At 44.0% G+C, this 17,887-nt stretch overlaps 1 protein-coding gene across 5 annotated transcripts in view; it reads right to left on the bottom strand.

The window, feature by feature from the left end:
• The window catches only part of CSMD3 (CUB and Sushi multiple domains 3), a 584,176-nt gene extending 569,157 nt beyond the window's left edge, over positions 1-15,019 (bottom strand). For all 5 annotated transcript variants that reach the window (XR_014170321.1, XM_081918582.1, XM_081918583.1 and 2 more), the window contains exon 1: positions 14,273-15,019. Coding sequence is in view for 4 of the 5 variants with exons in the window: in XM_081918582.1 (XP_081774708.1) it covers positions 14,273-14,468 (196 nt within the window). In the remaining variant the exon portion in view is untranslated. The remainder of the gene's footprint in view (positions 1-14,272) is intronic.
• Between the last annotated feature and the right edge of the window lie 2,868 nt (positions 15,020-17,887).

Here is a 17,887-nt window from a genome sequence, read left to right as displayed (position 1 = left end):
TCTCAGGTGTCAAAAACCAGAATAAAGACTCTATACAATGAAGATGGGGAAAGGATTCCACAACTTTGGGAGATAATGTCCTCTCCTGGGCCCACCACCCCCTGAACTTCTGAGGGCATTGGAACTACCATGAATATATGTATGTAAGGAGGAGGCGGCCTTTCAGATATTTGAGGCCTAATTCTTTTGAACTTTAAATACCCTGAATTGGTCCCAGAAATGAACTGGCAGCCAGTGCATTTGGTATGAGAGGTTTAAATTTGCCTTGTGTATCTCTATTCTACTCTTTTCCTGGTCTAGATGCTAGTTACACAGCCTTGGCACTCAACATTTTAAGCTCTGGTTCTCAGTGCAGGTTCTGAGTTGTGATATGGGGAAACCCCAATATCAGAATGCCCCATATTATTTGTCACCTGATTGCAGGGCAAATAGCTCGTGCTAATTCAAGCAAGTGAATCAAGCCACATTCTATCATCTCTTCCAGATACCAGATAACCTCAACCAGGGGATGAAAAGAATCTTTCCCAACCCAACTCAAATGCTGCCATCTGCTAGAACCTGAAAACAGCACAAAAGCTACTTAAGAAGGCAAGCAACACCCCTCTGAAGATTACTACTGGAAGTAATGAATGTTCTTCAGCATATGCAGCTTATGGAATTTAGATAGGAAGAAATGCAATTTCCCAAGCTGGACTTTAGCCAGGAGAATGAGCCAGATAACAATAGCCATATGAGAAGTGCCAGTGAATCTCTCATATCCAGACATGGTCAGCTACATCTCATCTGAAGCTTGACAACTGCAGCAGTGAGATACTCCACTTGAGGCAAGGTATTCTGTGGCTGGGGAAATGGGTTGGCTGTATGGCTGAATTCTGAAATGAAATGATACTTCTCCACTCATGATTTCATGATCAGAAAACAATGTTTGCTAAATAAAGGGTATGTGTGTGTGTGTGTGTGTGTGTATTGTGGTCATCCTTCTACTTTTTAAAAAAGGGTGGTCATCCTTCTACTTTTTAAAAAAGGGATAACCATTTGTCATACCTACTTGGGAACTTGTATGAACATGGGTAGCATCAGGCTGCCCAGCAACTGTTCATTTTATTTATTCCATCATTTTCTATACTACCTTTCAAAAAAAAAAATCTTCCCAACATCTGCGTACAGGATATGGTTGAAAGCAGAAAATACTTCAGTGGTGTAGCAAAATGAAGGGCTATTATATTGCACTGAAATCCAGGTATGACCTAGAACCTGGGAATGGATACAGTCCTTAACTACGTCTTCTGAAAACACAATGTGAGGTCATCTGGAGAAGCAGAGTGAAGTGCCATTTCTAAACTGATGGTAGCCACCTTTATTTTTTCCCTTTTCATCAAACTAAAGTGAGATGATAATGTTGACCAAAAGAAATAACAAAGACTATCCATGAATATAATAGTAATCTCCCACTCTTGATTCCCAGCAACTAGTATACAGAACCATACTGCCTTTAACTGATGAAGTAGTATATAACGATAGTATAGAAAAACAGGTGCCGGAACTCACCATGAACTCCTTTGTTCTCTTATAATGGCACCTGAGAGGTACCAGAACTGAGCTCCAGCTGAAAAAAAGCCCAAACACTTGTAACAGGGAACCTCAGGGATCATTACAGGGCTATTTCAAGACATGTCCAAAGAGGTTTGGTACTAGTGGAGACCAATATAGCTTGAATTGTGACTACTAAGTAAAAACGATTTCCCTCTTTTTAAAAAATATCCTACTCTCCAAGCAATTCCATTGACTCCACTCTATTAAATTCCACTGACTGGAAAGAAAACAACTTAGTTATCTTCTTTCATCAGGAGAGGTGATGTTCCCATAAAAGCAAGCTGTCCCATAGCTAATACTATGAAATATGTAGATATGTTTCAGGACTATGCATTTCATTGTTGCTAACTGTCCACTTTGAACAAGACCTTTAGACCATTGCACTGCTATGATACATCGATATATAATGTTCCCACCATAAATTTTGCCCATACTAAGGATTTATATGTTGCACTTCAACATAAAAGATGAGATAGACAGAGAATCATTCAGCAGAATCACAATACAGGTAATTACGGTCTGTCAGCATTTCTATTATGAATTCCATTTAGCATTGGGGGCTTAGTATTTCCATCATTTCAGAAAATGTCAGATGGAAAGCTGGCACACAGATTACCAGCCTGGATGCAAATTTGTTTACACAAAATATTTAAATCTGTTCAGCTGCTTCTGATTTAGAGATGAGCCAGAAACCTTAAACTTCTAGGATCTCCTCCTCCCCCCGCCACCGCCGTTCCCCGCCATTGCCATGGGATTCTGCCAAATTCTCCATCAAGGTACAACTATCTGTAAGTGCTTAATAATAAAAACTGATCTCATTCCTTTTTATATTCCTCCTCCCACCACCATTACTGTCATAAATGCATCACGATGCAATTAGTCTGAATTTGTGTTAACAAAATAATGTGTAGCAATTACAGAGAGCTCATACTTTGTTGTTGAAATGGGGAGAAAAAGAATTTTTGAATAGCAGGGATGGCCTAAGACATTTTAGCCCCATCTGCACTATACATTTAAAGTATCTTCATACCATTTCAAAGAGTCACTGGGAATTGTAGAACCCGGGGAACCGTAGAATCCAAAGAATCCTGGGAATTGTAGTTGGTTAAGGGTACTGAGAGTTGTTTGGAGACCTCTGTTCCACTCAAAGAGCTACAATTCTCAAAGTGGGTTAACAATCAATCCCTTTCTCCAGAGAACTCTGGGAATTGTAGGTCCATGAGGGGAATAGGCACCTCCTAACAACTGTTAGCAACCTTAATCATCAACAGTTCCTATGATTCTTTGGGGGATGTTGTGACTGTTAAAAGTGGTATGATGATGCTTGGAACCATATAGTGGAAATAGGGCTATTGGTGAACAGATGACAGTAGGGACTTACTTCAACACTGGCCAACTCTGAGTTGGCTTAACCATTGCAGAATGCCTTTCAGCAGTTGTAGAGCAAAAGAAACCTGACATTGCCATGCAACTCCCATGTTCATATTGAGGCCAGGCAAGGATTGAGCACCATAAATAACCCTGCTGCCCTAACTGAAGGGTTGTGTTGGGAGATGAAAGCTGAATGGCAATGGATCTTCATCATACAGGTGATGGGAAGTCCATAACACTTTCTAATAAGCTCCTGTAGCAAAACATGTTCCAATGGAACTTCTGCTTGTAAAATGGAACTTCCCCTTCCTCGCCTCTCCCCATGTATTCTCTGCACCCTTTCCCAAAGTTTCTCCAGAGGGTTGCGGATACTCCCAGAACAGATAATGGTGCAGTGGGAAGAGAGTTCCATTGCACAAGCAGAAGTTGTTGCACAAACAGGGCAACGTATTGGAAACAAACCCTGTTATATTATGATTGGCTGCACTTCTTTTGGATTTAGCTTGTGGAGTCAAAGGGAGACATAAATGCTACAACACACACACACACACACACACACACACACACACACAAACATCAGTGTCCATTGTGCAGGCCATAGAGGAAAATGTTTCATCTTTGCTGTCACCCAGACCCTTCGCCCTGGCGAAGTTGTCTAGTTGCCAACCATGTTAATAAGTCATGTACACGGCTGTGTGAGATCTCAGCTCTACTACAGTCAATGGGAAAAGTTCAACTTACACCAGTCGCCATTCCTTTTCCACTGTGCTCTCTAAAGAAGAAACAGGTGCATTGGGCAGGTGAACCAATATCTTGCTCACTGATCTGATGGATCAGAACAAAGGCTCATCTAGTTCAACACCCTGTCCTCAAAGTAGCACCCTCACTTTCTCTAAGGTGATCAATAATGCTGATTCTCTTCAGCAATATTTTATTCTCACAACAACCCTGTGAGGTAGGGTTGAACAGACTGGCTTAAAGCCTCCATGTGGGTTTTAAAGCAACATGGGGATTTGATTCCCATGGGTCTCCACAGCCTTAGTTTAACACTCTAACCACAACATCACTATAATGCATAGGACCTGTGAACAGAGCACATGTGGGGAAATTAAAATCCATGCAATATACCATATATTTCTGTATATAACACGCCCCTGTGTATAAGGCGGCCCCTATTTGGGGGGACCCCAAATTAAGGAAATGGGGAGAGGTTGCCCAAAGTTGATAAGCTTTTTTGGGGGGGGGTTGCTGCCAATCGCTCACCTGCCTGACCGCTGCCACCAATCACACACCTCGCCAAAGCCACCAATCGTCAGCCACTAGCCACTGCCAATCGCCTGTCCAATTGCCAGCAGGCCTTGCCACAGTCACCAATCTCCCGCCCAATTGCCGCAGCAGCAGCCAATCGCCAGCAGGCCTTGCCACAGCCACCAATCACCCGCCCAATCACTGCTGACAATCTACTGCTCGCAGCTGCCACCAATTGCCTGTCCTCCCCTGCACTATCTGTGTATAAGATGACCCCCATTTATTTATTTTTTTACATTTTTAAACAATAATAGAAATGTCTTATACATTGAAAAATATGGCTCCTCAGGGCATTTGGGAGTAGTCTCTTCTGGCCCCCTGCAGTGTGTCGATGTAGTATCAGAGATTGTATCTCAGTGGCAGAGCACATACATCCAGGAAGTTTCAGGTTCAACCCTGGCATCTCCAGGTAAGGGCTGAGAAAGTCTCTTGCCTGCAACTCCAAAGAGCCACTGCCAGTACTCTGTATACAATACTGAATGGGGTGCACTAAGGAATTGACTATGTAGAAGGCAGTTACCTTTGCTCTAGGAGATCATTAATAATGGGAAGGATTCCTTGCTAATTTGCCTTCTCCTACTGATCTCCTGCCATTTCTCTAACCACAGGGAAATAATGTTGGTTATGAAGGGCACATACACAGCTCATATGAGTCAAGGGACCCACAAGGCCCAGTGATGTTCCCAAGTACTGAAACTGAGCATTTGAACATTTTTAACTCTCAAGGCTGAATGGGGATTTGCATCTAAAACTTTCCCTATCCAAGGTAAAGGCTTCACATGGACTCAAAGACTATTATGGGGTGGTTGTATTGCACAATGTGACTATTTTGTTCACCCTGGGCTTTGACAAGAATAGGCCCAAACAGGCTTCTGCCTTTCCTCTCCATTCATTTTTTAAGGCTTTTTCCTTGATATTGTTACAAGATTCCCCTTTCCAGGCTCTTTCAGCTCATATGAAAAAGAAATGAATTCCATTAATGTAATTAAACTTGGAAAACAGTTTCAATACAAGCCTTGAAGGAGCTTCACAGTACAGCAGCTTCATTACTTACTACAGGACATTTTATTGCAGAACCATTTTTAAAATCAAAAACTTTTTTTTTTAAAAAAAGAAAACAGGTGGAAACCTGGCAGTAGTACTGCTCATGTCCTGCCAAGAATTTTTAAAGAAGTGCAGGCTCTCTGTGGCCCTATAGACAGAAGTTTTCATTATTTTATTTCCATTGCATTAAATTTAATAAGCTTCTCTCCACATGCTTAGGTGCATGATATAGGAATGCATAATAGTTTCTAATTGCCAGCTATATGCTTTCTTTACCAAGCTATGTACAATCCGTAGATCACCAAAGTCAACAGCATAGCTCCACTCAAGTTTAATGGCTCTTGACTGCACCTACTGCTGTTCTGTTACCTCCATCCTTTTTAAATGGGGCTTATATGTGCCTCTTGGGATTGCCTGATGGTTGCAGAGCAGCAGTGCTTACTTAGTGAACTTAATTTGCTTCCCTGAAACCAGAATCACAAATGTTATACTCAGCAATGCAGAAGTCCTAACACACTTTTTGAGGGAAGGCTACTTTGGTGAAATGGATGTCAAGCATTACTTGAGTTGGTTTTCATTTCAAAAGATTAGATAATTTTTTTCAAGGCAGACACTGCCTGATGTCCAGGCTCAAGCAGTAACAAAAGATCTGCTGTCCATGGTGCTTAAACAATTCGCTCATTAAGATCTATAGGGTGGTGATATCTGTATTCATTTAATTTGAAGTTTTTTTTTTCATGGACTCAGCAGTTAGAAGTAATTTTGGTCCCTATAAATTATTGTAAAATACATATTGATGCCATATCTTGCCACTGTGACATCTTCACCACATACGTGGCAATTTGATTTCCCTGTTCACATCACCATGGGTTGAAATTAGTGCCATTACAACTGTAACAAGTCTCCAGCCTTGCTAGGAAACAGTATGGAAGTATCAGTCATTTTAGGCAACAGACTGAGGCAGTCATTCCTGGCTTATCTCAAAATAGCAACTAGCCATTGAAAGATAGGATGTATTCAGAAAATGAACAAATAAATCATTATTTTACTGTGTATCTCTCTGTGTGCCATTTAAAAGGAAATGTTTAAAATCAGCACCAGATGTAATGCACAAATACCATTAACTGATGAATCAGAAAATGGTCAAGGAACATGATGCTGCAATAATGTACAATGGGGATTCTTTTGGCAAGGAAAGTTCAGTCATGTCTCATCTGATTACTAGAAGTTTTATTAGATGCTCCCTGTTCTCAATGGAGAAAAACTGAATGTCCCTGGCATAGTAACTTTGAAAATAAACTCCTAGTAGGGCGCATGACTCTAAAGTGGCTCCAATCAAAAGGAACCTGAGAGACTAAAATAATTTGACGACTCAATTGTTTCTAAAAAGAGGACAACTTTTAAGAGGACATGGATAGAACTCAAAAGACTTCTGATTTATTTTTTTATTAAAAATATCCCAACAATCACAAAAAACCAACCCCAAAAAGAGATTTTAAGCACCAACTGAGTTACAGTGACCATATAGTAAAATTGCCTCTATCCTACACGCAAGCAATGACTCATAAATGTAATCACTGGCAATTCCATGTGAAATTTCAGACCTGTTAGCATTATGCTACATTGTGATGACACCTTGCGACGACATCTCCTCCCTGGTTAAAAAGCAACTGGGAGAAATGTCATCCTCTGCCTAACCCTCACAGTCCTGATTCAACCATTCTCTTTCGTATACTGAACAGGATTAAAATATAAGATACTTCTTCATAGTTCAGCTGGAATTATTCCTAACCAATCATATGCTCTAGTGGTTTTTCATAACATGTGCATAGGCACATAGTCATAGTCAATGCATCTACTGTATGCGCGCAATGTGGTTTACATTTTTGTTGTTGAAAATACTTATGCATGGCAAAAAGTATAGGATAATTGCAACAAAACACACACACAAATAAACAACAGCAAATGTAACATGCATTGACATTTCGCAAGTATAAATGTCAAGTAACAATATCCAATTACTTCATATCCAAAGCTGATATCATTAGGACCTAGCAACCCCCCCCCCTATATTTTATACCACAACCCAAAATGTCAGACAATCCCCTCCACCAAAGCTCCCAGGGTTGTGGAGTCAGGTAAGGCAGGTAGAAACAGCCAGCCTCTGATAGCAAATACATAGGACCCTGCCAATGACCTGTTTATTGAGCTTTCATACTGGGTTGCTTGCACAAAGCTTGCATGGAGATTGGATTATATCCAGTCTTTATTGAGCATTCATTCTGATTTATTTATTGGGCAGTTATACGACAATGAGTGTTTGTCCTGATTTGCTTGTGGGGTTTTCCCATTAGTCATTCATTCATTCCACACTTTACAATGCATTTCCCGGTCATTTTCCAAATGCAAGAAGACTGTGCTTTTCTTTTCTTTCTTTTTAATAAAAAGTAGATTTATTGCACTACAGTGGTACCTCGGGTTAAGAACTTAATTCATTCTGGAGGTCTGTTCTTAACCTAAAACTGTTCTTAACCTGAAGCACCACTTTAGCTAATGGGGCCTCCTGCTGCCCTGTGCCGCGGCTGCACGATTTCTGTTCTCACCCTGAAGCAAAGTTCTTAACCCGAGGTAATATTTATGGGTTAGCGGAGTCTGTAACCTGAAGAGTATGTAACCCGAGGTACCACTGTACAGTAACAGAGTGCTTCAATCCACTTTAAATGTGAATAACCAAAAGTTCTACTATGCAACTGAATCACTCTTACAGAATCCTGGAAGCAGCTCCCATATGAAGGCTCTCAGTGCTGTAAGGCAGGTGAAAATAACCATACACTGATAGCAAATACAGAGTCTACCACATCATGAATAGCAATTCAGTAATACTGAGCTCCCAGACATTCCTTGGGGAGCATCCATGCCCCTCTTGGAGTATAGACAGACAGGAAAGGTTGCCTAGCTAAATCACTGCCTGCATAAGCCTTCTCCTGAAAGATTTCATTGTATTTGTTGAAGGACAAGAATATCTATTTTGCAAGCTCGTTTGCCCCTTCTCTATACTGTGATTCACTTGCAATGTTCTCCCCCCTTTTCTTACCATTTCTGACATATCTAATATTCTTTTTAATCCTCTTGCACCCACACTGATTGACATTTTTGGGTAACAGCCCTTCTCACTGTCGTGCCATTGAAGCAGGGCTGAAGCGATGCAGTCTTGAAGGCAATGAAGAGAGATATAAAATATGCATACAGAACTGTCTATATCATTGTGTAGTTATGTCTGCCTTTCCATAGACACACAGAAAAATTCTTCTAGTGTCCTCCTGTGGAGTGTGTTAAGGCTTTAGAGCTTAGGCCAACCAATAAAGGCCAACCGCAAACACAGACTTCATCACCACTGTTAAATGTTATTGATTCCTACTTGTTAAAATCATGGTCTAAAAACCATTGAATGGTGCTCCAAGCCATTATCACGAAGTTGATGGATTTGATGGCACCCCCAAATGCCACATCATTTGAAGGAAATACAATTAACAAGGATTTGGGATCTTCAGCCGCCAAACATCACCATTATTACCAATTGGGAAAACTAAAGGCTTGGAATGATAATTGTGGAGACATGAGAGTCCAGCTGAAATAAAGATTCGTAAATAGCAAATCCCACACACTGGTATTCTGAAAACCGAACTGGGACAGATCTTTACTACAAAGCAAATTGGTTTTGCATCAGTTTAACTGTCAGGGTATTTCCAAAGGAATCTTGGAAATTTCTTTTAGAATCATAGAATTGTAGAGTTGGGAGGGACCATGAGGGTCATCTAGTCCGGCCCCTTGCAAAGATGGAATCTTTTGCCCAACGTGAGGCTCAAATCCATGACCCTGATATTAAGAGCTGCATGTTCCACTGACGGAGCTATCTCAGCTGCTTAGAGATCCTTAGCTTTGGTCACACAGAAATGCAGCTGCTAAGAGTCCCTGAAAAAGGATACAGAACTATTAAACCAGATTTAGCCTGCAGTGCAGAGATCTGCCACTTTCTTCAGCTCAGCTGTAGGATGCAGTGACCATGTTAAAAGACATTTCTTTCAGTTCAGTCAGAAAGAAGATGTTTCTAGTTTGACAAATATACATATGGGCAAGGTGGTGGATACCCAAACATTACTCGACTGGAACGTCTGTCATATGTGACCATTGGCCATTCTAACATAAGGACATAAGATGAGCCTGCTAGATCAGGCCAATGGTCCATCTAGTCCAGCCTCCTGCTATCACAGTAGCCAACCAGATGACTGCAGGAATCCCACTAGGAGGACCCAAGCACAAGAGCACTCCCCTCTCCTGTAGTTTTAAGCAACTGGAATTCAGAAAGATACTGCCTTCAACCATGGAGGCAGAGCATAGCCATTATGGTTGGTAGGCATTATAGCCTTATCCTCTATGAATTTGTCTAATCCTCTTTTAAAGTTATGCTAGCTGGAGCTGATGGAAACAAGTCTAGCAGATTTTGGAAGGCCGCAAATTTCCCATCTGTAATATGAGATCACTTTTGCAGACTGAATCCAAGATGCAACCCTATACTCAGCCAGAATACTGGTCCATCTAACTCTGCACTTTCTGGAGACCAGTAGCTCATGAACTTCTCAAGTGGACCTCCCCCTATTATCTGATATTCTATTAGCTGGAGATGCTAAAGATTGAACTAGATTTTTCTGCATGTAAATCATGTGTTCTAAAATGGAACTATGGTTCCAATGGGACCATTGAGGGCTCATTGGGACCACAGATGTGACCAACAAGGTAGAAGGGAAGCAGAAGGTTACGGGGGGAAACCACATGATGAAGCACAGGCCTTTGGAGTCCCCTTTGCTTCACCTCCTTCAGTTTTAAATGCCCAGTCTCCCTTTCCATTGTCCTATATTATCAGGGAACACAAAAGGTAGGTGAAGACCCTCTTTACATAATAAGTACATAAATCAAACTGATGAAAGGTTATCTTTTTCTGACTGCAGGGACTGTACGTCAAAGGCTAGACAAAGAACTCAATCACAGCTTCAATGGGTTGGGATGGCATGCCTAAAGAACCATGTTTAATAGTCATATCCATACACAGTCCAGCAAAACAGTATAAGGTGCTTGTGGGGGCACCCTTTAGGGTACCATCTGCTTCCTGCTGAAGCCAACAACAGTATGCACAGTGAATTTTAAGCCAGTGTCTGGATGGGACTCAGAAAGCACAGGGTGGGATGGGATCAAAGAGTCACATGTCACAGCTACACCAGAGTTAGACCCATTTACTTAATTTAACAAAGCCTTTCTACAGCCACACAGCTTTGCTCTACCTTTCATTCATTAAAGCCTTGCACCATTATCTGACTGCCTCTTGACCATTATTCTTTTGTGAAGAATTGAACTCTGCTTCAAATATTAATGGTATAATGAATTGAAATCATACTGCAATCTTATGCTTCCTTACTAGTAGTCAATCCCACTGAAATGAAACTAAAGCTGGACCTCAGGGCTGAAGCCCAAAGCTCTACAGCTGAGGTAGCTCCACAAAGAAAGCAGTGGGTGATGGGGGGAAAAGCAAACAGGCCCAGCATCAGTGCCTGGGCTGGCATGGACATTCCAGGGCCCAACAAGATTCATTCTGGTCACTACCACATCCCTTCCTTCTTATTTCAAAACACATTTTAAAGTCAGGAGATGGCTGGCTGTGCACATATGTGGCTACAGAGACTCACACTGTATCATTCTGACTTTAAAATATACTTGATTCTTTTCTGTCACAAAAAATGAGCTTATAACAAGGTAAATGCATTTCTGCTTAGCATCCAGGGCAGCAGAAACAACCTACATTTCATTCTAGTAGATGGATAGATGATAGACAGATGATAGACAGATTAGATAGATAGATAGATGATAGATAGATAGATATCAGGTTTGGCTAACCGCTTCAAGTTTCTTTGTTGCTCAGGTATACAGAAGCATGCAATGGTAGGGTGGAAAAATAAAATAAATTTTGTGTGCTTCACAAACTGATGTAATACACAAGGACATCTAAAGCCTCACTCCAGCATGCTGCCTGTCTGGGTCTAAAATCACCTAGCTGCATCACTGTTCACACTGCTCCTGCTGCTGCTACTACTGCTAGTAGTGCTAGTAGTAGCAGATATATGTGCCTCCCTGTAGCCTAAACCTATTGCTGCTTGTCCTTTTCACTGGATGTGCTAACCAATTGTTCCCCTTGTTTCTTTGCTCTCTGCTTAATTACACCAAAATATTCCCACCATCACCACCTGTCAATTAAAAGTAGCAATTCCTTCAAACTTTCGTTCTGTACTTCATTTTCAAGACTATTTTCAAAAACCTTCTCACCCCATCTCCTTTGAGATGGTGTAATCCCACAAAGGACTCCACCTAGGCTGCACATGGACTCATAAATACGCACTCATGCACCTCACACAATTTCTCATTACTCAGTGATGGAGAACTTCCCATGTAGCAAGTGAAATGAGTCCACTGAAAAGTGTGATGTTTGACACCATGTGACGTGTTCGTTCCTGACTGTCTGTGGTACGGGATTTGTGATGTCTTATTCACACATTGCCAGTCATCCCTTGAGGCGGCAGTCATCAAGTGATGACTGTGCATATGCAAACCTGCCCTGTGTTTGCCACTGAACAGGTGCAGCGTCCAGTGGTGTTTCCCTTCCCCACCTTCTCCCAAAGGTGTCACTTTGGTTCAACAAGTGCCTGAAAATTGCTCACCAACCATTGCTCCCTGGCATTGGTGTGCATATATATCTTAGCAGTACAGACCAGAAAAACCACCTGTGCTATTAATTTCTGTAGGATGCTGCCTCCATGCGACCCATAGTTACAAGGCAGGTCTTCCTCTGTGTCATCCATTTAAGCAGAATATCCATCCTCTGAAGTGTGTGCGTTTCCTCCCAGCCCCCAGAGATCACACACGGGTTGTGTATCTCTGTTGTGTATTATTCAAGCAAGCAAGTCACGCACAGGGAAATGGGAGGGCAAAAGAGATAGGAGAATGTTTATTAATTAGGGTTTTTCCCCCCTCTAATCAGCCCAACACACCTACATTCATACATATACACATCAACCCACCCACCCCTTCTAAATAAACGGTCCTTCGATCTCCCTACTGAACCATTTCTCCAAAGAAGAAGAAATTGGGCAAAGGATGGTGGAGGAGCAGATTGCGTCAATGGCCACAAACCCGGACAAGCTTTCTGTAATTAGAAGGTGCATTAAAATTCCAGGCATGTTCCCTCCCCAGCCTGGGCTGGAGCGGGGAGGGAGGGGGATGAGGTAAATCCCTTACCTCCCAGCATCAGCAGCCCTAGGCAACCCTGAATGATCCTGGTCCTTCCTCCCCTTCACCCCTCCCTCCATGCAAATGGGGACTGAACCAGCTGCGAATCAAGACAATCAAGTGTTTCATAAAAAAGACCCAGCTCAATTTCGGGGGTGGGGAGAGGAGAGGAGGGGAGAAGAGGGGGGGAAAGCAAGCTCCTTTTCAACCGAAAAGAACAAGCCAAACTGTCCAGTGGGAATGGAAGACTCCAAACTGAAGATTCCTCAAACTCCCAAGGAGCCTCATCTCTCTCTCTCTCTCTCTCTCTCTCTCTCTCTCTCTCTCTCTCTCTCTCTCTCTCTCTCTCTCTCTCTCTCTCTGTAGGGGAGATGCATGCATTCCTTGCAAGAAGGATTTCCAAAGAAGAGATACACTATCTGCCTCTAGCCATGCAATGGTTGTATCAGGATTCCCCCAATTTGAAAGCATGCCTTTCTCCAAAGTACCGATTCATCCATCCTAGTCTAATTTATGGGATGCCATTCTCCCTTCTCACGCCTAGCCCTTCTGCTACATCTCCCAAAAAGCTTACCCCAAGAACCTTCTGCACCCCACCTCCGTTCATTAAATCAAAATGAGGAGGGGGAAAGGCTAAATCTTTGCACTCCATGACAGATCTTGCCCACAAAGATGCTTTATGGTTTTGTTTTTTAAATAATAATAATGAAGGTGAGTCCTTCAAAACGCCAAGCTATAGTCATGGTTGGCTAAAGTCCTTCTGTCTTCCTTATCTGTCTCCCTTATCTATCTCTCTCTCAACTTTCCTTATGAAATGGGTCTTTATCGGCATTAAGGAAAAGAATCTCATTCAAGGCAAATGGGTACACATTTGTCTGTGTGCTTCTCAGCCAAAATCTGTTTGTTTGTCTAGAAGGAAACCACATTTTTAAAAAAGAAGAAGAAGAAAAAGAAGAAGGGGGGAGCAAGAACATCAAGTAATCTCCTTCACTCTGTATATTTGTCGCTCCCCCCCCCTTCCTAAAAAATAGTCTCAAGGCAAAGGGAAAAAAAGAGGGGGAGAGGAATCCTCCAGCGGTAATTCTGTCGGAATATCCACTCGTTTAAGAGGCTGTAGGACCCAACTCACGTCTCTGATTGAGCATACTGCAAGAATATTTATTGGGCACCAGTTTCAGTCACTGCATTGAACGCCAGCCTTGGCAAGCAAATTGCATTTCCTATCGCAGATGAGGGAGCCTGGTATATATATATATATTTAAAAAACACCCCCACCCCCCTCCTCCCTCCCCTCCTCCCTCACCTCGCTTTCTCCAGAGATCATTTATTTTGTAAAGCAGCAACATCAACCCCCAGCAAGAAAGCCACATTCATAAGACTAACCATCAGTGTAATCATGGGGAAACCTTGAGAAAGGACAAAGCTATAACCACACACACACACACACACAACACACACACACACACCCCTCCTTCTTGGCAAAAACACAGTTCTCTCTCCTCAAACCCCCCACCGACGATTATTTATATATTTCAATACCCCCTCTCTTCCCTTCACTGGGCGATCGATGGTGGCGATGGGCAAAAAGGGGGCTCCCTTTTTTTCTTTGCCCCGCGCCCCTTACCTTTCACACAGGAGAGCATCCAGAAAAAGACGAGGTTCCCCAAGGTAAATCCACTTTTAATCCCCATGATCTTGCCCCAGATGCACAAGTCCGGGCGGCTGCATCTCCTACATCCCCTTCGCCCCAGATCTGCGGCGGCGGCGGCTTGGCTCGGCCAGGTGGCCCCTTTGCAGCAGCAGCAGCAGACCCTTTGCATGTTCTTCTTCGGCGAGGAGCGGAGCGAGCTTCCTCCCCGGATCCGGAGCTGCCTGCCCGCTCGCCTTCGTCGCGCCCCCCTCCCTCCTTCTCTCCTTCCTCTTCTTCTTCCTCCTCCTCCTCCCCTGCCTCGGTCCAAGGCGCAGTGGCGGAGTTTGCGCGCAGCTGTGTGAGTGTGTGTGTTGATGGTGCGCGGTCACAGCTCCGAGTGAACAGTGTTTCTGGGATACCACAGCAACCTTGACGAGGAGGACTCAACCATCTCTCCGACGGGGGCAGCGAGGCTCTCGGCGCAGGCGAGCTCGAGGGAAGGGGGCCTCCGCTCCTCGCCTGCCGCCAGCTCAGCTATGCTAGGCAGCCCGGGGCTGCCTGGAGCGCCTGGCCAACACTAGCCGCCCCCTCCTGCCGATAAAAAAGAAAATAGCAATACAATATATATTATAAAAATCTCAGGAGCTGCGGCGCGCTTCGAAATCGACCAGGCGCGCCTCGAAATTGACCAGACGCGCGGTCTTTAGCCTCCAAACTCTCCACAGCCGCTCGGTGGCTATTGAGGCTTCGTTTCGTCTTTCCTCTCCTCCTCCTCTCTCTCTCACTCTCTCTCTCTCCCCGCTCTTTCAGATGATTTTTTTTTAAGGGAGAATGCTTGTTGATGTTTTTTTGTTGTTATTTTGGCTTAGGAAAAAAGCTGGTCGTCAGAAAGAATCACCTGGTTGTTGCTTTTCTATATATATGTGTGTAAACCAAACCAAACCAAACCAAACCAAACCAAACCACAATAGTCCCGAGGAAACAAACAAGCAGGAGCTAATTCAGCTGCTTCTCCATCTCTCTTTCTCCTCTCTTTTTCGACAGCGAAGAGCAAGCAGGCGCCGGGGCTTTGCAGAAGGATGCCAGCCTCGCAAAGCGTTCGAGCCTGGTGGAAGCGCACGACGCGTAACTGCGCGAACGGCACGCGCGCATTCACACGCGCGCGCACACGTGCACACGAGCGGAAGAGCGAGCTCCTGTAGACACCTTTCCTTTCGCCCCACCCCCATTCACAAGCCCATATGTTGGTGGCTCTTGGAGTTTGCAGGTTCCTCCGGGAGACGTCGGGCATGGGGTTTTAAGAAACTGGGCGCAAAGAAGCCTCGAGGCGCGCAAACGGGCGCGCGGGACGAAGCGGCTCAGCGTGAATTACGCAGCGCGCAAACATACAAATAGAGCCTCGCGCCTCTTGACTGCCCTTTCCCCACAAGGCTGCTTTTGCTTTCGGCTCCCTTATCTCCCCACACACCCGCATTTGCCCCTTTATTTCCACGCCCCCTTTCTCCACCTTCCAGAAGACTAGGTCCCAAGATCCGAGGAGCGGTAGTCTTAATTTTGCAAGTGGCCAACAAAATATGTAAATAGAGGGAAAGGAGAGAGAAGAGAGAGATTGTGGAAAGGATGGCGGGGCGGGCGGGCGGGCGGTTGGGGGGGGGGGACGACTCGCAAAATGCAAAGCTTCAGTCTAATTCGGCTCGCAAGGGTTAAGGATAGGCAGAGAAAGAGCACTTCTGCCATCTACCGGCTGACGAAGAACCACCGGCTTCTTTCTAGTATTTGTATGGTCGGGGATGCCGCTCTGGGCGGGTGCGGGTGGCGGGCGGGGGGGGGGGCGTGTGTTCCCGCTACAGAGAAAGCAACATTTTATTTTATTGTTTATTTTTTTGCTGCGGTTATTTAACAATCATCAAGGTCTCTTTTTCATGCAAGCTGTCTCTCAGAGAGCACAATGAGTGAAAAGTGATTGCGGGAAGCCGATGTGTCCCGTGGTGGAAAATAAAAAGAAAAACACACGTTCATGGCTCATGCGTCCTCCTTGACTTGCGCGACGAGCAATGAAATGGATCGTGAACAAGATAAAAGGAGACTGTGTGTACCTGAAAGAGAGCACAATGCTGTCTTCAGGGTTTACTGACTGCTGTGCTTATTCGGCAGTCACTGATGTGCTTGGGCACAGAATGTAGGTCTACTTTGGTGCGTGAGATTTTGTATGGTATGTGAGAGGGAAACGTTCAGTGACAGGCTGACAGCTGGTGCCCACTGGACCTGTTGGGGCTGCTGGGAGATCTGGGGTGCCAAATTGAATAAAACGGGAAGCCCCGCCCACATAACCAATCACATGACATGGCACACACACCATTTGAATGGCAATGGCCATCAACTTTGGGGGGCCCAGCCCCCTCGAATATTTCCATGGGGGAGGCCAAAGGTAATGTAAGGTAAAGGTAAAAGACCCCTGGACTGTTAAGTCCAGTCAAAGGCGACTATGGAGTTGTGGCACTCATCTTGCTTTCAGGATGAGGGAGCCAGTGTTTGTCCACAGGCAGCTTTCCGGGTCATGTGGGCAGCATGATTAAATTGCTTCCATGGCAATGGAACACTGTGACAGAAACCAGAGAGCATGGCAATGCTGTTTACCTTCCCGCCACAGTGGTACCTATTTATCTACTTGCATTGGTGTACTTTCAAACTGCTAGGTTGGCAGGAGCTGGGACAGAGCAATGGGATCTCACCACGTCGCAGGGATTCGAACCACCAACCTTCTGATCAGCAAGCCCAAGAGGGGGAGGTCATGGCGGCCTGGTCAAGTTTTGGTTTTATCTTCATCTTCCTCCCTTGCAAAGAAACAATACGGTGTGCAGTTTTACAAATAGTTCACAGCATCTATTGAGAGAACCAGTGTGGTGCACTAGTTAGGGCCTGGGAGACCAGGGTTCAAATCCCCATACAGCCATGAAGCTCACTGGGTGAGGTGGGGCCAGTCACTGCCTCTCAGCCTCACCTACCTCACATGGTTGTTGTGGGTCTTAAATAAAGAGGGAGAGAACCATGTACACCACCTAGAGCTCCTTGAATGAAAGGTGGAATATAAGTGCCATTGTTGTTGGCAACCATCTGCTTGAGAAACAATGGAGTGCACCTCCAGGGGTGAAGTCAAACCACTGCATTAGCAGCAGCAAAGTGACCTTCTCTGAGTGCAAGTCTATACAACATCGTTTTTGCTTGGTCCATGTCCTTCTAAACTCTTGATTCATCCTCTGCATCTGGGTTGATGAGATGATTCTGGCCTTTTATTATATGTTATCAGGGCTTATAGAAGATTTTACACACAGAGACAGTATATATATTATGCATGGACAACTTTTGTAGCAGTAGCATTTTGGAGCTGACTGATTTATGTAGTTTATTTGGTGTCAGAAAGCTACTGTATTTATTTAGTTGGTCAAAACTTGTATTCTTATTGTGTGGCCTTATGAAAGAAGGGTGCACACAAATTTATCAAGAGTTTGTCATTTGATTGCAAGACATTAATAAAATAAACTAAATGTTTTTTCTTTCATTCTATTTGTCTGTCTGTGTAGCCTTGAGTATATGCATCACATGACATTT

The sequence above is a fragment of the Podarcis melisellensis genome (assembly GCF_964234715.1).
Source record: "Podarcis melisellensis genome assembly, chromosome: 7".
NCBI lineage: Eukaryota > Metazoa > Chordata > Lepidosauria > Squamata > Lacertidae > Podarcis > Podarcis melisellensis.
Note: the sequence above shows the minus strand (reverse complement) of the source record. Positions and strands in the feature narration are given on the sequence as shown.